We start from the raw sequence: 26531 nt of genomic DNA, 5'->3' as shown, positions 1-26531 counted from the left end.
GGAATAAATCAAAACGTGATTAAAAAGACTGTAGCAGTTCTAAAATCACATGCCCTTGGCTCCCCTGCCTCTCGCTCCTGGGTCCCCCTCCCCGCCTCGCGGGGATCTGCGCTGCTGCATGGTCAACTCTGTTTGACCCCCTGCACACGCAATAAATTACCACAACACACAACTCTGAAACAATGTAAATTAGTTACTGCTCCAGTCTAATAAATGGGAACAAATGTGTTTTGGGCTGGAAAGGGTTCTGGACGCTCTAATTGCGGGGAATAATTATAATGGGGTCTTAGGAAACAGGAGCAGGAGTCACCTGTCGTGACAGACACCCGACCTGCAAATGTGCTTCCAACCACAGGACTTGTAGCAGCCAGATCACAATTTCCCTTAAAGTTAGGCAGACTTCTGTGCTTGCTTTATTTATAAGCACACATGAAAGAAGTGCCTTTGAGACTCTACCTATGTGTCATGATATTCTGAGCCAAAACAAGTGTGTTTCTATCTTACAGCTTTTTCTGGCCTCGTCACTGGTGAGCTATGCCCAGTAAGGCCAGACCAGCGTCCAGGATGCAAGCCCTGGAGACCCAGGGAAGGGGAGAGGACTGGTCATCAGCCAGGGAGTGGGAGAGGATGGGAGCCGTTTGTGAGCCTCACAAAGGCACAGCTCTGGCTGGGGACCCTCGCAGGGTATGAACTTGCATAACTCATTATTTGTTCAAAGTAATGATCTTTGGGGAAACGGCTGTTATATTTAGAACTCGCTTGTCAAATTTAATAAATGACAGTGACTGCCGTTTCCCCCCCGAAAGCACTTTCCCAGGTCCTTGCACCTCTCCCTGGGGCCTCTGCTGGCCGGGGACCCACGGCAGCCCACGTCCCAGTAACTGATGGCTGCTGCCCAGTGGCCAGATCAGGCCCGTGACCTTGGACGGTGGGGACAAGCAGCTCATCCAATCCAATCCCCCACTTGCTTCCCGACCCAATCTTCCTCATGTCAGAGGGCTTATCGCTTCATTGAGAACGTGGAAGTGGACAGGGGAGCTCCCCGTGGCAGAATGTCCAATAGCCAAGTATCAAGGAAGAGAGGCCACGGGGCCACCCCGTCCAGCACACTGATCTGATTTACAAACCTTTCCTAATGTGAAACAAATGCTGTGGGTGTGGACTCACACTTAGCCGTAAAACCCTTGCGTTACTCTGTCTCGCATTAAATACCACATATAACTCTCAGCAGGTTTTATGCTGTGTTTTACTGTCAGCAATGGCTAAAGCTGGCCTAACATTTTGTTTGGCAATTAGGAAAATTTGTAGTTTAATTTATTAAAGCAAAAAAGCCAACAACTGCACTGAATGCTGAATTCATCCCCTTTCTATGCCACGGAGCAGTATTTTTGCCTTCCTGATAATTTAATCATTCTCTTTTTATGGCCTATGCTATTTAAATATTCTGAAATAGTATTATTTAGGAAATAAACCTGGTAATAAGTGAAATTGAGCTGTACCACGTAAATAAGTTCATAGCGTAAAGTTAAAGCACTTTGATTCCTTTGTAAAGGAGCCAGCTGCTTAAAAGAAACAAGGGAGGTGGGATGCAGGGACATGGGACTTCCCAAAGCAGCAAGAACCCCACCGACAATTTCCTATATGATGAGTGCCCAGGTCAGGAACCAAGCATTCATGACAAAATGCCAAGACACCAAGAGAAGGGAAAGACCTTGCCAGAAACCTTGGGAAAGGAAAACAAAACAAAACCCTGGAAGTCGAAAAAGTATGAGGCCACAAAGACAGGGAGGAAACGTAAATGCACACTGCCCAGTGATGGAAGCCCATCTGGAAGGCTCCTTCACTTTTGATTCCAACCATGATCATCAGTAAAGACGTGGCTGCCAGGGGCTCTGGAAGGGGTGGACGGGTGCGCAGGTGGGGCCCTGAGGAGCTAGGGCAGGGCACTGTCTGAGTGATGCTGGGATGGCTGAGTCACATCACCAGGCATTTGTCACACATGGCCACAAGATGAACAATGCCCAGAGTGAGCCCTCACGTAACCACGAATTTCAGTTTCTGGTAATATATCCAAATCGGCTGGGTGGTAACTAATGTCCCACACCAACGGAAGATGTTCACACTAGGGGGACTGCAGGTGGAGAGAGGAGCTCGGTACCTTCTGCTCATTCTTCTGCAAACCTAAAACTGCTCTAGAAAATAAAGAGTATGAATTGATCTGAAATGATTTTGAAAGCGAACATCTCCAACCCACAGCAGATGCAGAGGACAACAACGCCAAGCCAGGGCGACCTGCTGCCGTGTCGCCCAGGGCCCACCCCGGCACACCTCCCAGCCCTTCCTCCAGGTGGGGCACGTGGCTGTGAGCGAGGATGACTTGGACAGGATGCCTGCTTGGATCCATCAGCACTTAGATTCATGCCAGGCACATCCCCTGGCCCCAGGGGTCTTTGAGAACTTAGAAGACACTCAAGGAGCAGCCTGTCCTCAAACAGGGTAGGTGACCGCCATCCTTGACCCCACTATGGAAACACCAAGTTGGCTCTGCTGAGTGTTACTTAAAACAAAAGGGGCACCCTCTCCATTGGGCTACACTGACCCTTCCCCTAATGACAGATCTGAGGGGGAAGTGGCCTTCCATGCAAGTCCTGTCCCCTGTCCAGGGTAGAGGCAATCAGCTGCCCCCCCATAATCTGCTTCCCTGGGGATGGCGCACTGCCCACTCATGCCCATCACCCAACCAGGGCTGGTGCTGCAGGTCACCCTCAGACGTTGGGCACTAGGCCTGTTTATCTGTGGCCCCGTAACAGTCAAATCAGCCGGGTCTGTGCAACTTTCCATTTGGGTTAAAACTTCTAGCAAGGGTGACACTGTGAAGCTTTGCAGGAAACCCTCCTGGAGACCATACCAAAGACGGCAGGCCTCCAGGGTCAAGGCTGGTCCTCCACTGGCAAACTCACCATCACAAGGGCAAATCCTTCAAGGGCCTTAACACTGCTAAAGTTTTGTGCATTTGTGTTGCTTTAACATGGCGCCCTGCCCCAAGTGGTTTCTGCTAAGAGAGGGATGGGGCAGCTACAGGCAGTGGGCGGGAGCAGGGGTGGAGGCAGGGGTGCGGCTGGGCTGCCTGTCTGGGCAAAGGCTGCCTCCTCCCAGATGTGCAGCAGCTCCCGGCCTTCCAGCAGAGACACGCTGGAGCCGACTCCTTCCGCTGGTGGGGCCTGGGCTCCCTGTCCTGCAACAACACCACCGAGCCCCTTCCTTTCCGCACATGGTAAACTCATTTCCTAGTGAATTACCGGGAAGGCGCAAAGTGTGGCCCTTCTGCTGTTCTCAGAGGACACGCTCCCTCCATTGGGCACTGAAGCCCACGGGGACTGAGTATTTTCTGGCTAAGCAATGACAGTGAAGGTATTGCAGAGGGGCAGTTTTTCATTTGCTTTGTGTTTAGAGGACAGGGAAAACAAGTGATTCAAACACAACTAAACTCAGAGTTTCCCTAGGCCCTGACACATGTAGCACTCTTCATCAAAATGCTGACAAATTTACAACACTTACTAGTTTGACAGATATGAGTATTTTCTGCATAAATTGTTTCGGAAACAGTTTTCTCAAGCTTCTACAATTTAATGAATGCTAGTTACCCCAAAGACTAAAAAAGTTATAAAATGCAACAAAAAAGCCCTTAACCCATAAAATGCCTGTTTATTTTTCTAAATGATGACCATATTTTTATTTTAAAGCATTAATAATACCAGCATAATGTCTCATTATACAGAGTTTCAACCACAAACATTTCTGGGAGATTTGCTACTAAGATAAACAAACAAGAGGAGCGTATGTTCTGGTTGGCGGCTGGAGGGTTTTCGTTTTCTCTGAGCGCGAGCTCCAGCAGCTTTGCCAAGCACAGGTTAAGCTCCCTGAGTTTTCACTTCCTGTACCCCGACTTGTCAATCACTTCCTGTCTGCAAGGACAACTTCCATCATTAGAGCTTGGAATCTTTCCCTCCTCCAACGTGCCTCCCACTGCCACTGTGAGTTTGAATCCTGATAAATTATTCACCATCTTTGAAAAGTAACCGAAAATTACAGCATCAACTTGAGCCACCTCTATCCAGCAAAGAGCCCCCTCCCCCGTGTGTCTCCTAAACGCCTCCATGAGGCCAGTTCCTCCAGCTTCCTCCGGCGTCACGAGAAGGCCTCTGGCCAGCCCCAATTATCTCCTGGTGCACAGAGCGTAATTACTCGCTTCCTGTAAGCATGCGTAGCAGAACTCCCGTTTGGACGGCTTTCCGTAAGGTAATCCAATGCATCCATGCCATCCTAACACAATTACAGGCACTGGCTCTATCTGTACTCTCCACCTGATAAGGCTGCCGCAGAGGCGCGGGATGGTCTGCGTCAACCCCCCTCCCCGACTATAGCTTCTGACAGCCCTGCTTCCAGCCCCTCCCTCCAGCCCTGCATGTTCCTACGTGGCTGCCTGCTGCTGCTGGCCCTGTGCAGGCAGCACCACAGAGCTTTCCCCTTGCACAAGCTGGTTAAGAGTTGCGGAAGTCATTGTGAGCCTGTGGCTTATTTTCAAACCCAGCCCTGAACTGGTCTGGCCGTGGAGCCCCTACCCAGGCCAGGCAGCCATGAATCTGCACCGGTCCCCTCCGCCTAGACCAGGGGATGCAGGCCCTGGGCCTGGTGGTGGCCCTGACCCCTGCTCGCCCCGGCACACGGGGCGGTCTGCGCACAGATGTGGTGTGCATGATGCACACTCATCTCGGGGGTCTGGGCAGAAGCAGACGCACAAAGTGGGCACTGTTCTGGCGCCTCCCTATTTAAATGAAAGCACATCGTTGTGACTCAATAAAACTGCTCTTCCTTTTCTGTTTATTTTCAGAAGTTTATAAAAAACTGTTTGAAGGATGAATGAGCGCAGTGAACTTTTTGCCTCTCTGTACTGGTGTGCCAGGGAATGAAACGGCCATTCACACCTGAGCCCGGCAGAGCCAAGTGGGGCCTGCGCCAGCCAGAACCGGATTCTTTGTAGCCACGTCCATTCATCCAAGTGTGCTTCAGTATTGCCAAACCTCTAGCCAGCATTTCCCCTTCTCTGAAGTCCCCATGTATTAAAACAGACCCAGAACCAAAGAACGTCTCGAACACACAGCCAGGGCCAAGGGAGGACTTCAGGGTCCCGAGGCCTATTTGGTGATAATTATATTCACATCTTTAAGAAAACTGAGAAGGAAAAATTAACACCAAACTATACTGTTTTCATTGCATTATGCAGATGAAATGACAAGTTGTCATTTAAGAAGTTAATAAACAGTCTCCGTTTTGCAGGTTGTCCAAATGCTACTGAATAGAAAACGTTGGATCCCTAAATGATGTGTAATTAAAATTATTTTTAAAATCCTCCTTGACAGGCCGAGGCTTAGCCAAAATGTAAATGACATTAAAGAAGACAATGAATTTAATTTTATTTAATGTCCCTTTTTGCAGATCCTCATTTACATAGCATTTTTAACAAAAGCGTTGACCTTATAAATGCTGGCATTTGTACAGCTTCGGCGGAGTTGGATTTAATCACGCTCGTGCAAAGCCATGAGGGAGGAAGCTTTAAGTTCTCTGCTTGGAGATGGAGTAGGAATAAAAACATTGGGACTGGTCAAATGTTTATCCTCCCCGCTTCTGAAAACAACCTGACAAGAAGATGTAAAGGGCTGGGGAATAACCCGGTGCTGTTTGTAAGGCTCGGTAATAATCATACATAATCGTTTGGAAATATAGCTAATAAAAAATATAATGAGTGTTCAGCAAAATCGGCATTAGGCCCAAATTACATGATATTAATACTTGAACAGGTGCAGAAAGGCGCTTTAAATGAGGTAAATGAATAAAATGTCCCAGAGCACAACTGTGTGTGCTGACAAAAAGTCAATCCCATGAATAATTCAGCAAGCGGGACTGCCAGCAAAGGTCGCTCTCTCTGACCTTTGTGACAGGAAGTGAAAGGAAACACTGTTGACTAAAAAAAAAAAAAAAAAAAAAAAAAGAGAGAGAGAGAGAAAGAAAAAAGAAAGAGAAAGAAAACCTCCAATCGGTCTTGGGCTACCGTTCGTTCTGCAACCACTTTAAAGGTGTAAACTTAAAACGCACAAATGAATCAAAGTGCGGCTGTGGAGGGCTGGGCGGGGGAGCAGAGGCAGACCGCTGGTCGGCAGGGCCTCTACCAGCGACAATGTGAGATCGCAGACAATGAAAGGTTAAGCAAATAATATTTTTCTACATCCCAACGTCAATTATGTATAAAAATCTGAGGTCAGCTGCAAAGTATTTTCAGAGCCCATGGGGTTGAAATTCTGTAACAGCTGTTAAATATGACAAAACTTCGCACCACCACCACCACCCCCTCCAAAAAAGAAAAAGTGAAGCTATTCCAAACTCTGTATGAAGGAAAATGGGATAAACAGATGTCTGGCTTCCACACAGGAAAGCAGGGCAGACTTGGAATGATGAGTCTCCCAAACTCTATAGACGAATGCCAGATTTACTGGGGAGGGGGCACTGCTTGCTGCAGAGATGCCAGCGAGCGGGGTGCCAGAGACGGTGCCATCTGGAACCGCCCCGCCGAGCCTGCTCCCTGCGCTGCATGCGGCCCACCGTGTGGGCCAGCCGTGTGGGCAGCCACATCGCCCAGCTCCTGCACCCTCCAGTCGGCTGCAACAGTTGGACCCTGCCCTCTGGTCCCCCCCAGGCCGAGCAAGGAAGGGGAGGGTAAAGAGGATGAGCCTTCCCGGGCATTTCCAGAGCTCCCAAGGAAACAGACCGGGATGGCACAGGCAAAGGATGTGGGCCCTAGTGTGGTTTTGGTTTAGCAGCTACGCCGACATCCTGTAATCATTTGCAGCCCTTGGAATGTACGGGTGAAACAGGAGAGATTTATCTGCTCATAGCTGGGATATGTGGACAATGGGTGTTCCTAATGAAGACCATCTGCTTTTGTGTTTTCCCAGAAAACATTATTCCATGAGGAAAATGATACTCCCATCCTTTCCAGCAATACCATAAAAACCCATGCATGTATATGTGCCTGTGTGTACTTACATGCACGCACAGGCACACGTGTGGGTGAACGCGCGTGGCCGTGCATGGGTGCAAGCATGCCCTCTGCTTGGTGCAGCGGGCTTCCTGCAGGTCAACACAATCCACATGGACACTGGTTCCCGTGTCATCTCTTTATGGACTATGCCTTTTCCTTTACGATGCCATGTTTCTCTTCTGCTCCATAAGTTGCTATATTATTTTAAATACACTGTAGTATAATTATATCAATGGAGTTATAAAAATTGTTTCTCTAGCACTGTTTTATGCGGAAGAAAACAGTTAACATAAGCAAAACCTTCACAATAAATGAAAAGGGTTTGGGAATGGGAAACATCCGCACTGTTCCCCCTTCTTTACTCTGAAGGGTCTTCCATGCCATTCATAAGTATTTAATGCTCCTGGAAGATAACTAGACTAAATTGTGTAATTAATTGATTTAAGGCATCAGGGTCTATAGAATGTGATCACCCTGCCAGAGCAGGGAGCTCACGCCTCTGTTCTCCTAATGCAGAAAAGCAGTCTCCACACGCGAAAGAGGCTGGGTGTGGGTTGGAACAAGTGTGGCCCATTGATCTCAATTCAGGCTGGAATTATTGGTTTATATCCTCAGGACAAATATGCCTTATCTGGTCAGGACCTGCTAAATGTATCCAAAGGCCACAAGGAGCCAGCGAAGCGCATTGTATATAATTCTTTTTTAAGCCAACTAACCAGGTGACGACACGGCTGGTGGAGACCTGTAATCTGACTCACCGATCTGATGGGACTTTTTATTCTGCAATACTCAAGAGGAAACACAGGCTAGAAACTCAACATAAGCAACTAATTTTTCAGAGGCAATACACGCCCCACAGAAATGACTGTCATTATGAAATCGAAACGCGTCTCAGTTACAGAAGACCACGTCGCTCCAAAGGATTCCCCTCCTGTAGGTGTTTTTCTCTCTCTGATTAACACAACTTGCCCTAGTGAACACTAAATCCACTTCTTCTCCTAAGAAATATGCCTTAAAACTGGAGATAGTGCCAATGCCATGATCATTTCACAGCACCAAAATGCTAATGGTACTTTGTCCTCGAAAATGACAGCTCTCTGAAGAATGCTAAAAATGCACACTGCATTTGTCGTTACGTAAAACTATTCTTACCTTAAAAATCCCTAACACGGAAGGTGATTAAAATTCCTATAAAATTGTCATATCTTTGAATTTAGAAGCAGAGCAGATTTTTCATCAATAATTAAGACCTCCAAAGCATTTATGCCAAGCATAAATGGAGCTTCAATCCTCCTTATTCAAATAAACATGGTAAACCCATTAACCAAATGTTTTTACATTTTCCCCTCCTCTCGTGCTTCTAGAATATCAAATGATCCCACACTTCTCTTAGGCTATAGAGGTATGAGTAACCTCAGCACATACTCTAATTAACCAGACATAAGAAAGCATTCCCTCATACAAGAATAAATTTTGTATATCTAGGGGAGACACTTCCCATCATGTGATAAAAACTGAGCTTGGAGAGTTACTCAGCATCAATCAGTCAACAAATGATTGAATGTTGCACAAATCCAAAATGATTTTGGAGGGAAAACATAGCATCCAAAATGTGAGTCAAATCAACATGGCCACTTCATAATCGTAGCATGCTAAAAGTCTCATGACACAAAAACAGATCATCTTTTCAAATTTATAAATCCCACTCAGAAGATGAAACACTTTCACAATCCTGCATTCAAAGCTAACATTGCTGCCTTTCCAAGCATCTTCTATTCAGACAAGACTCCAAAAGCTACTTGAACCCTTTAGCCAATCCAAAAAATAAAACAAGTTCAGTCACAAGACAATCACCTAAGGCTGTATTTCCATAGCCGCAACACTGAAGACACATGTAATTATATTGATTTGAGTAGTTTGAGTTCTATAAAGTGTTGAACTTGTTCTCAACTGCCTGAGTGACGGCCACAACTGGTCAACCCTATTTGATTACTAATAAGAGAGCTGTCCCTTCTGTCAGATACCGAACACTCTCCGCTAAGCAAACCGGGATTTCAGCTAGTTAAACATTAGCATTGCTCTCCACTGGTGCCGCATATTTCTCTAGGCTTAACTCATGGAGTTCTCCGGGTTTAATTTTTCAGACACTGGACAGCAAAGTTCATGATCAAAAGATAACTTTGTAATGAAAACTGCTGAAATCCAACCCCTCTTCAAAACAGTCTAAACCTCCACTTCACAAAGCTGGTGTCATATGTGCACATCCAACATGTATTCGATTTGGGTACCAATTTCAAAACCTGCAGTCAATCACACACTGGGCCTTTGCTGCTCCCCATCGTTGGGAAGAAAGAAATCTCTCCTCCTCAGAGCGGTTTGGGTGAGTGTCGAGGGGAGGGTGGTGGTGTTTTTGTTGTTTCGACCAAAGCAATGCCAAAGCACATTAGCACTATTAGGACTAATGATTGGGATCTTAAAATGATGCCACATTGCCCAAGGAACATGATAAATAGCAAGATGAGGAGCAGCAAACGTAAAGAATGCATACAGCTAATCTAGTTATGGAAATTAATGTTGGAAAATGTAACCAGCATGTGTAATTAGTTTCAATTATAACAACTTTGGTTTGTTAGTTACATATTTGCTACTTGACATAAAACGACAGCCACAATTGGAAAAAAATTAGGAGACATTTTGCAACTAATTGAGAGCAGATTAAATTCATTCTACCACTGGGCGACAATTACAAGAGCAACACCACCCAAGTTTCAACTTCGACTACCATCCGAGATAAAAATAATGCAAAAATGAAATACTTGTTAACAAATTAGCAGAAAGCATTTTATGACATATCTCTGGGTTTAAAGCCAGAAGCTCTCTAGGCATAAAGTGCTCCTCACAGTGAGAGCAGTGGCAGATGAAACTGCTTCCCTTGACAACTCGCAAGCAATTACTGAATCCCCACAGAGCCAGCCACCAGGTTTCCAAGTCAACCCACCTGTGCACGATAACACACGCGGACAACAAACCGTGCAAGGCACAAGATGAGCTCAACACCAGCCTCAAAAATATGGAGCAACTGGAAACCAAGCAAGGCATGGATTTGGTGGTTGCTGCAGTTTTGTTTTGAAAAATAAAGAAGTCATCCTTACCTGTCAATGATTACAGGGTCTGAGGGCGTTTCGTTTCTATTGCCACAACTTTTCTTGTCACAGCACCGGCTGTGGAGCAATTATAAACAGTGGTTTTAATATGCATTTCAGCCTTTGGTACCCAACTTATGAGGGGCGTGTTTTTTAGTTGGGTTTTTGTTTTTTTGTTTTTGTTTTTGTTTTTTGCTTTTTTGTTTTTTGAAGTCTGACAATGAAGCAATAGCAGTGAGGGAAACAGTTACCCAACTAAGGGAGCTCGACAAATTTAAACCTAGGGAACTCAAGTTCTTCAGCAAAACTTAAGGTGTAACTTTCTGCCGGAAAGAGCAAAGTTGAACATATCTGTTCAGTAGGAGGGCAACCAGAGCTTCTATATAAATTGTGATGCTAAAATATGGAAAACATGTTGTTGGTGTTTGTCTTTGCAATGAACTGAGGAGAAGGGAAGGCAGGAGGCTTGGGAATAACTTTTCACAGCTTCAGCTTTTGTTTACCTCTAATTGTCAAGCTGTTATTTCTGGAAAAGATGCAAGATGCCACCTTCAACCAATATTTCTTTTGGGCATTTATTAATTATAACCACAAAAGCATGCATCAATCTATCACAAACTTCTATTGTTCATTCTTTAAGCCTACCTTAACTCTGTTATTGAAACTTTAATTAAAGCAGAAATGAAACAAAAATGTTATGCTTCTTGCATTTTAAAAAAGCATACTTGTATAATGGTTACATGTCTAAATTAGCTAAATTAACACCATATGGTAGGCAAAGTATATAAAGCCTTTTAAAGCTGACAGCTAAAGTGATTAAAGAAAGTCTACAGTCTTCCACTTAGAGCTTAAATCACATCTGTGCGCCTTCTATGTTAATTGCAGTACATGCAGAAGTGGATAATAAAGAAATTCCACTTTATTGGTTGTAATTTATATTTATTACCTGATATGAGAAAAAGTCAGCTTTTGTATATTAGTGCTGTAACAATATGTCTGCTCAGAAATGGCATTTAGGCAATAGGCGTCATAGCCAAGCAGAGTATGCCCCTCAGAGTACGCGGCCTGCTACTGTAGCCTAGAAGCCTGAAAAGCATTTCCTTATTATTCCTTGCAACTATATTTCACATGCCACACATACAAAGTCAATGATGCATTTTTATTTGCCATGTAGGGGTGAAACTCTTGTGGTAGTTAGAAAAAAACAGGTGGGAAATTGCTCTTCTGACAGAGATCTCAAGTAACGCTCGCTATCTAACAACAATATGAACGATGCATCGCTGCTCTGGGGAAGAGGTTAACTGACAGAATCACAATCCAATTCTCACATACACGAGCTCTATAATAAGTACAAAAGAGTTTCCTTTTTATCAATAACAGACAATTGTACATCTCAGGATGCAAGCGTCTGAGGAGGGAGTAGTCAAATGATTCCCAGTGATCTCTGACTCCTCCGGCACAAGGACAGATGCATCCCCAGGACCTGTTTTCATTTTTGACTACATTGCTGCGACACGGCCAACATATTAATCCGCTCTGCTGAGCAGCCGGTCGCGTTGATCGTCATCACTAGAGGGAAAACGAGGCCGGGCTCCTCGGTGGCCGGGCGTGTGGCCTCTGGCCGATTACATTTCAATCGATGCCCTTCCCGAAGCTGGGCGGGGTGGCGGCGCCTGGACGCGGCGTCTTTTGTAGACACAGCTGGCGCCGGGACCCGCCCGCCGCCCTTGGCTCACCTGCACATGATCTCGTGGGTCAGCAGCACGCGGCACATCTCCGGGTTCTTGTCCTGGCCCTCGTAGACGATGGCCTGCGCAGGGGACAGAAAGAAGCCGAGGTTAGGCAGCGCCGGAGGCTTTGGTGCCAAATCGCCCGGGGCGTTGCAGGCCTCCCGGGCGGCAGGTGCACTGCCGGGGATGGGTGGCGTCGCAGCCCACCTCCCCACCTCCCCACGGCCCGCCACCCCAGGAGCGGAGCCAAGCCCCGCGTCCTCACTCTGCCCTCCACCCGACCTCCTTCCTCCCGCTGTCCGCCGGGCCTGCGCCGGGCCTCGGCTCCGGAGGGCCTCCGGGAGGGGAGTACAGAGGCTGCTGAGGCCCGGGAACAGGAGGCAGGACGCCCGGGCCCTTTGGCTGTCTGTGTCGCCGCCGCCGCTGCCAGGCCGCGTCCTCGGGCCATTGTCTACACTGAGTTTCAATCTACATGTTGGAAGAAGCCCATAAGAATCTGCTGCAACTCAAGAAGCAGGGAGGTCTGCGGGGCTCAGGAGCAGTCCGCTCGCCGGGAGGGCCGCGCGGGGTCTGCCCCAACGCTGCTCGGACTTGGACAAGGCAGGAGCCGGCAGCTCCCGCCAGCAAACCCAGCTCTCCCGCCGGTAGCGCCCGACCCTGCCGCCCCCAAGAGCGCCGGTGGCCCGCGCGCGTGAAGGCTGCGGCCTGGGCTGCGCACCCTGGGCGTCCCGGCCCGGGGGAGGCCCGGGAGGCCAGGCGCAGCCGCCGCACGTGGTCGAGCGGTGCTGGGCGTAGCCGGCGCCCCGCAGGAGGGCCTGAGCCCCGGGCGTCCCTGCCCGCGCGGCCACGTGCTCCCCGCCGGATGATATTTGGAAGGCAAGTGCTAATGGCCAATCTGCTGTTTATTTTGAAACTGCTAACAATGATTTTTCTCGGGTAAAAAGGCAGTGTCTGCGCGCACGCTCGGGTGGGTTTTGAGCAGAGGCTGCGCCAGATGGTGCGAAGCCCTAGGTGCGCTCACGGCGGCGCCCAGCCCGGCTCCGCCGCCGGGAGCCCGGCCCGGCCGCCCGCGCCGCCGCCCGCCCGGCCGGGCTTCCACCAGCCGCCTCGCGGAGAGAAAAGGCCACTGGGGGAGGGGCGGCGGAGGGGGCCGGGAGCTGCAAGTTCCCGGCAGAAAATTCCACGAAAGGGGTTGGGTAGCCCTCTCTCCGTTCCCTCCCTCCCCCTGGAAATTATCTGTAAATTACTTCCAACCTCCTCCGGCACTCCGGCACTCTCCTCCGCTTCCCGGCGGACAAAGCCCTTTCTGGAGGACTCCCGGGGCCGCCCTCGTGGGAAGGGGGTAGGGTGCCGGAGCCCCACTCCCCCAGCCTCGCGTCGGACCCGCTGGGGACCGCGGAAGTGATGGGTGTCACCGCAGGCCAATGAGCCGCCTGGGGCTGCAGGGTGCAGTGGCCTCGGCGGGCACCAGCACTTCTGAGAGAACGGCTTGTCCTTCAATGGATTCCTGTATTTATATTTGATTTATTTTTTATTTTGTAGCACAAACAGAAATCCATAAACTGTCGGTTCAGCGCCATTGACTCTTTGATCAGTTACTGGGCTATTTCTTTCCTTCCCCCCCCCCCATCCCCGTCAGCGAGAGGAGATTAAATGCCTTTATTTTCTGCACTGTTTATACTGCAAAGGTACAAGGCTAAATGAACAATAAAAATGTACTCTAAATGCAGCCTCTCCTCCTCTGTGCCACAGCAGAGAAACTTAGTACTGCCTACAGAAACCTTCGAATTAGACTACAGCGATTTCCGAAAACATTCAGCCCTAAATACAAAGGAAATAAAACCAGCCTGCCAACCAGCAGCCGAATTCCAGGGGCTTCTCTGAATCCAGTGAAATAATCACCGAAGGGCACACGGAGAGTCTTTGTCAGAAAGCGAGGGTTTACCTGTCAGATCTGCTTTACTCTAAGAGAAAACCACGCTGCTTTACCACTGCAAACATTAACATCTAACGCCCTCGCTGCCTAGGTAAAGACAAACTTTTTTAAAGGGGGAAAAATGCACAAACTAATTGCACTGAGAGAGAGAGGGAGACGTGTCAGGCTGCAGGAAGCACCAAGGGGCTCAGCTCTACTTGGCTCACAATTCTTAAAGTTAGCATCAAAAATGGAGAAACTACTTTCACTTCCAAGCATGAAATCCAGCTTGCAAGTATATTTTAATCTTTGCCTAGTGAATTTAATTTATGAATTAGACCTGCCTCCCCAACACTCTATTTTAAGAAAAGGGGGGGGGGATGTCTTTAAAACAACACACCACCCAGCACAAAACCAGCAGCCAAAGACTGCACAATGTCAAAAAGCAATGAAGCGCTTTTCTGCACTTAATCACATTACTGATAGCCAATAGTTATCATCGGAAAAGTTGACCAAGACAGGTTAAATAATTTAATAAGGAACTGCTTGTAATTATGTTATTTACAAGGTATGACAGAGGGTGGGAGAGAGAGCAGAGCAGTGGATGGGTTTGAGTGACCCCTGGAGCTCGGATTTTGAATTATGGAGATGGGGGGCTGAGAGGTGAAGATGGGATAGAAGAGAACAAGGTGACTTTTCACCCCAACACATTAACTTTTAAATCCAAATAAATGTCTCGTGTTACTAGACCATCACACTGGAAAAGAGAAAAAAAATGAACTAATCAAGCCCAACTCGATGGGCTCTGAAAAGGAGTTAGTTGCCTTTGTTAGGAGGGAAAAAAAATCAATGAAATGAGTCCAAGCAGAGAGAAATGTTTAAAAATAAACAAGGGGGGAATCCTGAATATTTTCTGTCAAATATTAATTACCATAATAAATTAAGACAGAATTTGATTCCAATTGCAAGCCATTTAATAAAGCATATATGTCCTGTTCTAATGAACAACATAAACTATTTCACCAATCGCTTCATTTATTCCAATAAATATGGAATTCTCATTAGCTTGTCAAGGAAGCTAAATGAAAAACAAATGCAGGAGATCCACTTGTCAGCCTCCTCTCTCTGAACCCCAGGACAACCCCAGCTCAGCAAGGAAATCCAGTGCAGAGGCGTAAACTTTCTCACCTGTTTGGTCATTGAATCTATGAGGCGAACATACAGATCCTGCTCTGTTCTGACTCCTGCAAAAAAGAGACAAATTCTCAATAGGATTTTAGTGCTGCACCTCGGGGAAGGACAGCCTGGCCACAGGAAGTCGGTGCCTCAGGACTGCTGCCTCCTGATGCAGCAAAACTTAGGCAATCCCTTCAAGAGGGAGAAAGAGAACCCTAATCACTTCTTACAGGTTATTTTTTTTTTTTTTATTTTCTTAATTAAGAGCCTTAGGACTCTTAGGGTTTGCATTTGAAGGGGCAAGAAATTTGCCTAGTGGAGAACAGGCCTGCTTGTCCCATCGGTGGGCCCATGTGGTCATTTATTTTTAGAAAAGAGAAAGCACCCAATGGCAACTGAGAGTCCGAACTCTGTCGAACGCCTCTTGAGGATTTTTTAAAGCCGTGCACAGGAAGTAAGTTATGGTCGGTCTATGTAGCTGCTCTATCCCAATAATTAACATTAATTTGCAAAATTGAAAAAAGTCACTTAAAAGTGATGTTCTGCTGGAGCCCATATCGATCCCCTTTTTACTTTCTACTTCAAGCCCCACCGGTTAATCATGTGAAGTGCCATCGACTTATCGATCGTTTATGTTTTGTTTTCCTTCTATGCCATGAGAAGACTTCGTGTTTACATCCATGTCATTTTAATCTCAAAATCTTTATGTCCTGTAACCATCGCGGGAAGGGAGATCCAGCGCGCAGGGGCGGAGAGGGCGGGAAGCAGGCAGCGGGTACTCACCGTTACTGTACAGTAGCTGGAGCTTATAGTGGATGCCATTGTTGGTTTTCTCGTTGTTTGGCTCCTAAAAGCAATGATAAACAATTGCATTTAGTGTGGTGGTGTCGGGCGCCGCCACCGCGCTAGGTCCCCCTCCAAGACCAAGGCCCCTCGGCCTCACACATGGCCGGCAGGATTCCTCGCTCGGAGCAGTGCCGTGATGTCACTTTCCTGCTGGAAGCCCTGCGTTCTCCTCGCCCCGAGTGAGTCCGAGGGCACAGAGAAGTTGCCCGGTCCTCTGTGGGGCCCGGGCGACCACACGTGGCGCCAGCAGCGGGGTCGCACGGCGGAGCGGTCCCACCGCCGAGGGGCACTCCGGGCCTCGCTCGGGCACAGCCCGCCTCCCACTTCTAGAGAGAGGGAGGGTGTGAGCGTATGTGTGCACTTACTTTCTCTTTCTCCACAAAGTCCACAAAAGCGGTCCTTTCAATCTCCACCGGCTGCCCCTGCCTGTCGTAGAGCGCCAGCACGAAGTGGAAGAAATTGGATTTCCGGAGGTTGGAAGGCGGCTGCTTCTCGAAGTGCGCCCGCGCCAGCCCCACGCCGCTGCGGGAGGAAAGAGACAGCGGCCCGGTGAGGAGCGCGGCGCCGGCCGGCTGCGGGGGCCGGGTCGGGCCGGGGCCGGGGTGCGCGGCGACGGCCGGTACGTACCTCTGGGCTGCTGTGTTGGCGTCCACCACGCCCGCCGTGTGCATCCAGGAGCGCACCGGGTTCATGCCGCTGCCCAGCGGCTCCTCCTTCATGGTCGTCCCCCCGCGCGGAATATTCTCCTGAATCCCAAACATGAAAACTGCTGGCGGCGGCCGCAGCTCCGGCCGAAAGCGCTTCCGCGGTCGGCGGCGCTCGGGGCGCGGCGGCCAGGCGGCTGCCCTGGCCGCCCTCGCCCTGCTCGGCGCCTGCGTCCGGCCCGCCGCCGGCTTCAGCCCGTCCCGGGCAGGCGCGACATGCACCAGCGGCCGGACGCTCCGGACGGCCGGGGACGCGGAGGTGGCTTCACCGGCGGCGGAGGCGCGGCGCTTCGGCGGAGCAGACGCGGTGGCCGCGGCGGGCGGTGTGTTGTTGTTGTTGTTTGCAGGCGCGCTCAACGTGGTGTCATCCTAGCCAGGCGGCGTCCGCGGCTGCAGGACACTGCGGGATCGCCCGCTTCTGGCGCGGCCCGCCTGCTCCAAAGACAAATAAACGGGGGCAGTGAGTGCCGCGGCGCAGTCCCGGGCGCAGGCGGGGCGCGGCGGGGCCTGGAGCGGCGCGCGCAGCGGACGGAGGCGCACAAAACTCAGCCCTCTCTCCCCGAGGAATGGACCCTTTCCCGGGAGCCAAAACTCGAAGCCCCCGGGAGCGGCGCTGTCAGAGGGTGACGTCGGGGGGCGGCGCTTGCGCCATATATGGGAGCGGCCGCCCCTCGCCGCGCCCCTCGCCGCCGCCGCCGCCGCGCTCGCCGACTGACTGCCTGACGGCGCCGCGAGCCGGCCCGAGCCCAGCGAGCCCCGCGAGCCCCGCCGCCGCCGAGCGCCACCGAGCGCCACCGAGCGCCGCCGCTGCCTCCCCCGGCCACGCGCCGCAGCTCCTCGAGCCCAGCCGCAGCGAAGGAAGTTACTACTTGCCTAAATAAATCTTGAAAAGAAACAAACGCAGCCAGCGCAACAATTGCAGCTTAGCCCCCTAATACCTTCCCGCAAACCCTGCCACACAGTCAAAAACACCATGGGCCGGAACGGGAGGCTCCCCAAGTTGTCCGAAAGCATGCCATAAACGCAAGATTGAAGCTCGCCCTGGGGGGTCCCAAAGGGAAAAGTGGGAAGAGGCTGGTCGACTTGCGGGAGGGTACTACAGGGGAGGGGGCGGACAACCGACTACAGGGGAAGAGAGTGGCCAGAGCCTAGGGGAGATACGCAGCTCAGCCTGATTTCTAAGCAGACCTAAGTCTACTGCGGGGCGATCTGTCCCCGTCTGCGCCTCGCCGGGCGCCCTATGCTTCCTACCCCGGCAGAGGCCGGGGATCCACGTCGGAGGCAGGTTCCGCAAAATTCTCTTTCCCCCTTGGTTGAGAGAGTCCCCTGTCCTCGGCCTGTCCTTGGGCGCAGCGAGTGACAAAGAAGGCTCCAACCTCTCTGGGCCGGCGGGAAGAGCGCCCGGCCTCTCCGGCGACCCAGAGCTGGTGTCCGGCTAAGCACTCTGCGCGGTGGCCAGACCTTCCTGCTGCCAACCACTTTAAAAACCGAGCGGACGCTGCGGGTGCAGAGGCCCTGCCCTCGATGCCGCCGGGCCGGAGTAAAGGTGCAGCGCGCGGCTTCCCGACCTGGTTTCGAGGAATCTGTTGGGCAGCCGGGCGCCGGCAGCCGGTGGGCTCTGCCGCCCAGTTCCTTCGGCCAGGACTCAGCGACCGGGTGCGAGGCCTGCCCAAAGGACTTCTGCGCGACGCGAAATAAATACCCAGGGGACCACCAGGAGCTGTCTCGGGCATTTTCCTGCCAAGAGAAATCAGGCCCTTCTGACTTAAAAAAAAAAAAAAAAAAAAAAAAAATGCTTTCAGGGCACAAGTGGCAAGTGTCGCAGGGCAGCCTCTTCCCGCTGGGCCTGGGGTAGCACTCCCCTTTTTCGTGAGTTGGCAGCGTGTGTACGTTAATATTTTAATTAATCGGGAAAATCGAAGTCCGATTTACGTTATCTGGGGACCCCCATGTGCCTCTTGGAAGGGGTGAGGGAAAAGATGTGCAGGAAAGCAATCTATTTTGCTGGTGTTGGGGGTTAATGACTATTGCCAAAGATAAGTGAATTATCAAAGCTGTTGCGCCAGTCCCATCTCAAAATCCATTACGGGGCCGGCCGTCTAATTAAATACGTAAGTATAATAAAATCATATTTTATGACTATTTGAGGGTAATGAGATTAGTCTTTAGAAGCGATCGCCACATATTAAAGATGCCACTGTCTATAGAATGTTAATAACCTTAAATCAAAGTGTATGGAAAACTATTCACGATAAATTAAAAGAAAATTTCTGTGTTACTAATAAGTCCAGCACTTTCTACTCACAGAAGACCAGGGTGTAAAAGGGAAACACTTTCTTCGTGGAGGGACAAGGTAGGATTAAAGTTGGCCATCAGTGGAGGGCGGGGGTTGAGAAATGCTTTGTCTCTGCATGTTTAGAAGCTTTGGGCTCATGCAGGGACAGCAGTTATTGTCAGAATATGCAAAGTGTCTTTTAGGGAAAGATGAAGTTGGAATAGAAAACAATGCTTCTTTTGTAGAACACTTCCTAAAATGTCCAGCCTGGGTTGGAGATGCCCCTTCCTCGGTGAGGAAAGTATCATGCTTAAAATCATTTACAGTATCTTTAATTCAGATTACACGCGCCAAGGCGATTTAAATCTGATTACCAAATTAGAAGGTTTAAAAACAAATCCTTCTAAATCTGATACTGTTGACTAAAGAGGAAAAAAAAGTTCTATAAGCCCATCACATAAGGTAACGATCCTGCCCCAGAAAGAAAAGGGGTTTTAAACCTTTTTGACAACAAATGCAGCTGCCCCACTATTTTGGACGATATTAAGCGAAAATGAATGCAAATCTGTGCTCAGCAGCCATCTGGCCCGAAATGGGGGAATCAGCTGCTCTCACAACAGGCTCGGAGGCTGAATCCATTTCAGCTCATTTTCTAGATCATCTGGTCCCGCACCCAAAGCGTGGAAAATACGGTCTTTATCATTCACCAACTTTATCTTTTTTGTCACTCCACTGCTGGCTGCGAGCTGTGGGCACAAGGACTCACCGACCAGGCAGGGTCTCCACCCCGGGCTGCTGCGGAGGAGCCTAGGAGAGTAGCCCCCACCCCCACACCCCATCCAGGTTTTTGATTTGATGGGGAAAAGGCAGAACACCCAGGGCCCAGATGGGGGAGGGGGCTACTGGTCAATTCCTTAGAGTCCTGAGAGATGCTGAGAGCGCGTCCCCGCGCCCGCCACCTCCCCCGGGAGTCCTACCCCCGTTCCTCGCCCTTTCTAGGCAACGTGGGAGCCAAAAACCCAGAAGGGAAAAGTGCCGGGGGGAACAGGCTTGTACTTGAGAAGTTACACAGGCCCTCCGCTGCCAGAAATCTAACCTCCGTGCCCAGAGCACTCCCAGGGGCCCTACGGGCGTCCAGGGGGCCCGGCAGGGCGGAGCCTGACCTTTGCGCGGGACCCTGCGGGTCGCGACAGCGGCGGCGACCGCTCCAGGCCCCGCGCCCAACGCGATTTGCACGGGTGGCCCTCGCGCTGTCGCCGCCGCCGCCCTCCTCGAGGGTAGGGAAGTATTCCTTTTGTGCGGATTTACGGGAGAGGCTTCAATGAGCCCCTCACATTTGCATTTAAATAGCGGCATCAAGCGCTTCGCGTGCCACACACCAGTGGGCTCCCAGATGTCAAGCCGGAGTCAGTCAGATGGCCAGTGCCCAGCTGTCCTCCCCACGTCGTGCCGGAGCAGGCAGTGACCTAAAGAGACAGCGCCCCGCCCGCCCCTGGCGCCCGGCTCCCGGGGTGAAGTGCGAGACCCAGGGCGCAAAACTGAGGCAATTGCTTGAGCAAGCCGCTAACCCCCCGCACCACCCGAAGCCCGGCGGACCTGCCCGACCTCCCAGGACCTACCTGGCCTCCCTGCCCAGCCACCCAGAACCTGGTGTTCCAGTCACCGAATGCGCCGGGCCCTCCGCCCTTGCCCACCCGCCGAGGGAAGGCTGCTGGGCGCACGCCGAGGGCATTTCCCCAACACCTCTCTGAGTGCAACTCCTGGAGAGAGGGAGCTGACCTAGTGCTGGCCTCCCAACCATCCCCTCCCAGAAACTTCGGCCAAGTTGGCGGAGGTGGGGGGGGGGGGGTCCCAAAACGAAAGGCCCGCCGCGGAGCCAGGGCCTGGCCCAGCGTCCAGGGCACTCTGTGAACGCCCCCTTCTTGCTTGCCAAGTCCAGGGCGACAGCCAACCTCCCTGCCATCCTTCCAAAAAGTAATAAACTTCATTTCCGGCGTTGAGAAGCCTCAGCCCGAGATTCCTAGAAGCAGAGTCCCCTGGAGTATGGAGCGTGCGCGGGCTTGGCAGGGAGCTGCGCCCTCTGAGAGCCCACTGCCTCGGGTCCCGGCTGCCCGGCCATGTCACATGGAAGCTTCGGGCAAGGGAGTGAGCCAATGCGCCCAAGGCCGGAGGTTTGTGCTCCCGAAGTCAGTGCTGAGTTCCAGGCGCGGCCCGCCCCCATGTCCTCCGCGCCCGGGGTCACGCTCAGAAGGCGCTGGCCGCTGGGCCTCACCTCTCCCTTCCCACCTGAGCCTGGGGGCCAGGCGCCCGGCTCAGATATCGACTGGGAAAGAAACCTGAAAGTACAGCCGGACTAACTCTGGCCTCGGCGGGAAGCAGGTCGGAGGGGCCGGGAGAGACACACCTAGATAATTCCGTGAGCTGCAGAACAGGGAGGAACCCACACACTGGCAAACCCGTTCCCCAAGGGTAGGGAAGGTGGCCCCTGAGTGCACCACGGGCTCTACCTTGCCCAACAGGGTCACGCTGGTCCATGGGCCAGGAAAGAAGATTAAGAAAGGGCTCAGTACATGGGCCACCCTACCTGTTAAGCTGAGCTCAAAGGGGAACTGGCCCATGTTGGGGTGGGTTTTTCGGGCTCAGAGAGCAGCATCTTAACGGATGCCATGGGGCCCTCAGGAGGTATTTGGTGACAGAGCCCAAGCCAGGCCGTGCGCCCCTGCATGCCTTGAAGGCAAATAACTGGGCATCCTGTTCCTGGCATATGGAACCACAAACGGTCGCCTCTCCCAGCGCGAGAAGGTCGGAAGCGAGTTCACCGATAAAAGGCGAAAACTGAAGGGTCGCGGATTCCTGTTATCTGCACTACTCCCTCCCCCAGTATTTACTCTGTACGGTGGAGGTTTCTGAAGCCCGATCCCCGGGTATCGAAGAAAGCTCAATTCTCCAAGTGAGAACGTGCAGGCGCCTCCTGCCAAGGCGGCCAAGTCTGACAAACAGCGCCTCCTGGGGTGGGGAGAGTGGAGCGCCGCCGCGCAGCACAGAACCAAGCGGGGGCTCCCACCCACTTCTGGGCAGGTGGATGCTCTCCTCCTGCCTGACCCCAGCACTGGGCCCAGGCTCCTACGCGTCCAGCACACCTAGGCATCGCTGAACCCGCAACCCCAGGGCCGGGTAGAAACCGCCACGCGTCCTAGTCCTGATTGCCGCCTACGTGAGCCTGCAAGAACCAGGGTCCAGCCGAGTCCCAGGAATCAGGTCGGGGCGGAGCCCACCGCGCACAACCTAGCAGGAAACCTCTGCTCCAAGTGCCTGGCCCCTGCGGACAGGACAGTGCGCTTGTTTGGACCGTCTCCCTAGGAAACCCAGGGCTCTTCAAGTGGGACCCAAAATGCCTGGGAGTGCCTGAGCTCCCGCAGCATTCGAAATCAAGGGAATGATTGTTTCCTCGACCTTACTTGTCTCTGGTTTCTTTGGTCACTTTGGTTGACCCCAGTGCTCTGAGGCAGCTCTAGGTATTCTTCAGTCCAGACGGAGAATCCCAAATCAAGCACTCGCAGCTTAGGCTTCTCCCAAAGCACCTTGCAACCTTAAAGGTCGCCTCTTCTAAAAAATGCTCAGGAGGAGCAACCAAGCTGGGAAAGACAGCTGGTGCGTGGCGGGGTCCCTCCGACCCCAAAAGACGCAGTGGTTTACCAGCGAGCTGGGATTTCCCGAGATGCGTTCCGCGGCGTCCCGAAGGCTGTCGGGCAGACTGCGCCACAGCCGGCGCCTGGGACGCGCATTTCGCACAGCCGGCCCCCACCAGTTTACAAAGCAAACTTTCCCCAGAGAAGTTTCTAGATCGAATGGCGCGCAAAGTGCGCCAATCAACACTTAAACAGACCCAAACTGTACAAACACGAATCGATCAGATAATTTCAAATATTATAATTGGCTTTAATTAAACACACTGCGTTCTAATTAACTCTGAAATTTTAGCATGCTTTGGGACACTGGTGTCTGATTTGATATTGTCAGTCCAGATGTCCTAATAAAATTCAATCCTCCACTCAAGACTTCAATATTCACCTAAGAACAAATGCAAATTAAATGTAAAACCCCAAAGTATCGCCAAAGGTATAATCAAGAAAGGTGTCTCAAAACTTCTCACTTTTTATTACGCAGTAGTTAAAAAATGCAGATTACATCCTAACAAGACCTCTCCAGCATACCATAAATCTTAACTCTTTCCTGGACGCAGAAAGAGTGGCATGCCACTACCTCTAAGGGCAAGGAGGGGGAGAGCAGAGCTCATGACAGATAGCCTCAGAAGCCAAAGACCCACAAAAGTTTGTCAATAAAATTACAGTTGAAACACCAGTTTGTCAACAAGGGCAAAGGAACTGGGGTGGTACAGTCCCAGGGTCGGGTGGACAGGGACGCGAGGCCAGGACCATTCTTCAGTAACTACCTTCCCCCCACTCCTCGGCTGCACCTAACAGAGGTGTAACACAGTCCCGGTGCGCAAAAGTTGGGCGGTGGGTGCCAACGTCTGCCCACGTTAGTCCGCCATGTAGCCAACTCAGCTACCAGGGCTGTGAGGACGAAGTCCGGAGGGAATGGAGAGCCCACCTCCCCTGGACAGAAATGTGTCAAGCCTTCCTTCCCTCCCGCCTGCACAAACCCTTTCGCCCACAGTTGCGGGATTCTAAGGGAGTGGAGCCAGCCGAACAGGTCGCGCGGCGCGCAGCGCCAGGACGGTCCCTCCCGGAAAGCCTGCGCAGGCCGCGGAGGGGTAAGCCTTTGGCAACACGTTCAATTGAGACTTGATTCTTTACCAACTCCGAGGGGCTGCTAAATTTACAGATTAGAATAATCCGGTTAAAAGGAAGCTTATTCCCACATTAAACATGTGTATGTTTTCCATACTAATGGAGTCACTTAAAGCTGTTGCAATTTAACTTTTTTAAAAGGCCACACTGTGGAAATTTGCATTTTCTTTAGGATATTGAAATGAAGAGAAAACTGCTGGGCGGCGAGGCTGCCCAGGGCATAGCTAGGGGCCATGCAGAAATAAAAACAGATAAAGAAAAGAAGAAAGAAAGAAACGGGCTTCTCTTCTAGACTATTAATAAGCAATTTGTCCCGCTGAAATTTACATTGCAAAGCGAAGCGCCAAGGCAGTCAAGGCGGCAGGGCCTGCGTGGTCCCGGCCCAGAACCCTGCGCGGGGGCGGGGGCGGCCTCCAGCAGTCGGGTCGCAGTTGGGGCCGTCTCCTAGTAGCTTGAACTTGGTGTCCTTGCAGTCAACCTCGCCGACCCCTCGCCCACACGCGTGTGTGTAGCCCGTGCCCCGCCGGGGCCGCGCGCCAGGAGAGTGGTGAGTGGGGCTCCGCCGGCGCCCCCAGCGGGGGCCTCAGCTGGGAGACCTCCCCGGGGAATTCCTCGGCTCCCGGTGACTCCCGAACTCACGGACCCCCAAAGGACAGCCCGGGCCTTAAACTAAAAATGACAATAAACGTAATTTTGTCCCTGCTTATCTGTGCTGCCCTGGTCCCCAACGAACCGCAAGTGTGGAGCCCGCGCCCCGCGCGGGGGCCCGCTGCCCCTCCCGCGCGCCGCCGGCGGAGCCGCGGCTCCGGAGCCTAGCGTGGGGCCAGGGCGCCATCTACGGGCGCCGCGGCGCTCGGACGCGAAGCCCGCTCCGCCTCCCGCCGCCGCCCGCCGCGCTGGCCCGCGTCTGCACCGCGAGGCCTGCCACTTACGGCAATTACCCGACGCGCCCCTGTGCCTTTTTGCTTATGAACATTGCTAGCTATGCGAACTTTCAGGCACTGTGTTAAAACTTCCCGGATGAAGGAGCGCTCCTGCCTGAGATTTTAGGTTCAAGATTAAAAGATTCGAAATGTAAAGATAATGCAATTTGATTTGTTAGTCTAACTCTGCGATTTGAGACTTGATGTCCCCAAAGACCAAGCAAGCTTTTCCCTTTATTTATTTTATTAAAACATCAATCTGCGCTGGAGCTTGGGTGAACTCGGTTTCACCTGCAGAACATAAAATTCTCCATACCAGAGAAATAAGCACCTTTCATAAATCAATGGTATTCCTGACACACTCGATCAATTTTTGGTTGTTAATCCGAAAGGAGGAGTTTTAATTGCTTCCTGCGTTCTCGTCCTCGGCGTTTCGACCTTTCCTTCCCTCCCTCCAAGGGTCTCACTTTTGTATTGGGGGAAAGCAGGGATTGAAAAATTCCAGGTCCTTCAGCTAAATCCCGGAACCCCCGACCCTCCGCGCGCGCCGGAACGCGGTCTCCCGGCGACTCAGAGCCTCCCTCAACCTTGCAGTCCTGCCAAGAAATGGCCAGGTAGGCCACCGGAGTCCGCCAAGCCTCCAGGCACTACTCGCCGGCAGCATATCTCTGCCCGGTGCAGCTTAAAGTTCACTACAAGGCCAAGCCCGATGCGCGCCTGCCGCCCGGGCCCCTCGCCCCAGCCCCCATACTCCCGCCGCGGCCCCGAGCGCGAAGAGTGCACCACCGGGCCCCGAGGGCCTGGCAGCTTGCCCCGGAGGCTCCGTGCCCGGGCGCCCGCGACGCGCGAAGTTCAACTTTGCCCGCGCTGCCAACGCCGGGGGGAGGGAGGGGTGCCGCGGGCCGGGCGGGGAGCCCCCGACGGGATCGCGAGCCGCTGGTGCGCTCACCTGTGCCGCTCATTCGACGGGCGTCCTGGGGAACCCTGGCCGCGAGGTGTCGGGGCGCTGGCGGCTGGCGGGGAGGGTGTGCAGCCCGCGCCTTCCACGTTCCCACCTCCCTCCCTCCCGGGAGAGCCCACGGGCCGGGCCGCGAGCGCGCCAGTGCGCACGCGCCAAGCTGCCTCCACCGCGGGCGGCGGGCGGCGGCGCAGCGGGCGGGGGCCGAGCGGGGACGCAAGGAGGTGCCCGCAGGCGACCCAGCGACCGGTCCGCCGCGGTGCCAGGGGGCCGCACCTGCTCCCAGCGCTCGCCACCTGGGGAGAGACGCCTCCAGTTCAACACCCTCCCCCCAGACACGCTCGGGACCCCTCCGCGGGGAGTCCCCTTTGCACCGGGCCCAAACCCCGCTTCTTCCTCCCGGACCCGAGGGCATCAATAACTAATCCTCCTTGACCAACAGAGTGCGTCAGCTCCTGGACGGGGTACCGCGGATGGATATGGAATATGGACATCTCTGCACCTGGCGTTTGGAAATGGATCACACCCCTTCCCGCCCCACCCTCGCTGACTTGAAGCCGTCGGTGTAGACACGCGTGCGCTCCTGCGGATGGGGGGTGGTTCTCCGCTCCTTTAGGTGAAAAGACATCTTCCTAGACTAATACAGTGAGACTGTATGGGTCCCTTGTCGGTGATAATCAATGGGGAGAGGCAATCCTGGACCCCGCAAAAGAGGATCCAAGATTCTCCCGTAAAGCCCCTGGGAAAGAATCCTGGCCCACTGTAAGGCAGCTCTGCCTTTGGGGTTTGAGACCGTCTCAGCTGCCCTCCGGAGGCCAGGCAACCTTCACTTCACTCCCTCCTCTGTCCCAAAGACAGCAGCGGAACCTTTCCCTTAAACATCTGCGACTACTGCTGTCTGCAAGAAAAGCGGCAGACGGCGGGGCAGGGGCATCCCTCCGCTGGCGCAGA

At 52.2% G+C, this 26531-nt stretch overlaps 1 protein-coding gene across 1 annotated transcript in view; it reads right to left on the bottom strand.

Annotated features, from left to right (window-relative positions):
* Positions 1 to 17189, bottom strand: part of EBF3 (EBF transcription factor 3) — a 148180-nt gene extending 130991 nt beyond the window's left edge. Inside the window, 6 exon segments of the mRNA XM_079137765.1 lie at positions 10249 to 10317; positions 11976 to 12049; positions 15073 to 15128; positions 15844 to 15907; positions 16272 to 16428; positions 16534 to 17189. Coding sequence (XP_078993891.1) covers positions 10249 to 10317; positions 11976 to 12049; positions 15073 to 15128; positions 15844 to 15907; positions 16272 to 16428; positions 16534 to 16667 — 554 coding nt within the window. The 5' untranslated portion in view covers positions 16668 to 17189.
* Between the last annotated feature and the right edge of the window lie 9342 nt (positions 17190 to 26531).

The sequence above is a fragment of the Sciurus vulgaris genome, assembly GCF_902686455.1.
Source record: "Sciurus vulgaris genome assembly, chromosome: 4".
Lineage (NCBI taxonomy): Eukaryota > Metazoa > Chordata > Mammalia > Rodentia > Sciuridae > Sciurus > Sciurus vulgaris.
The sequence above is the reverse complement of the archived record's forward strand: the minus strand, read 5'-3'. Positions and strand labels throughout refer to the sequence as shown.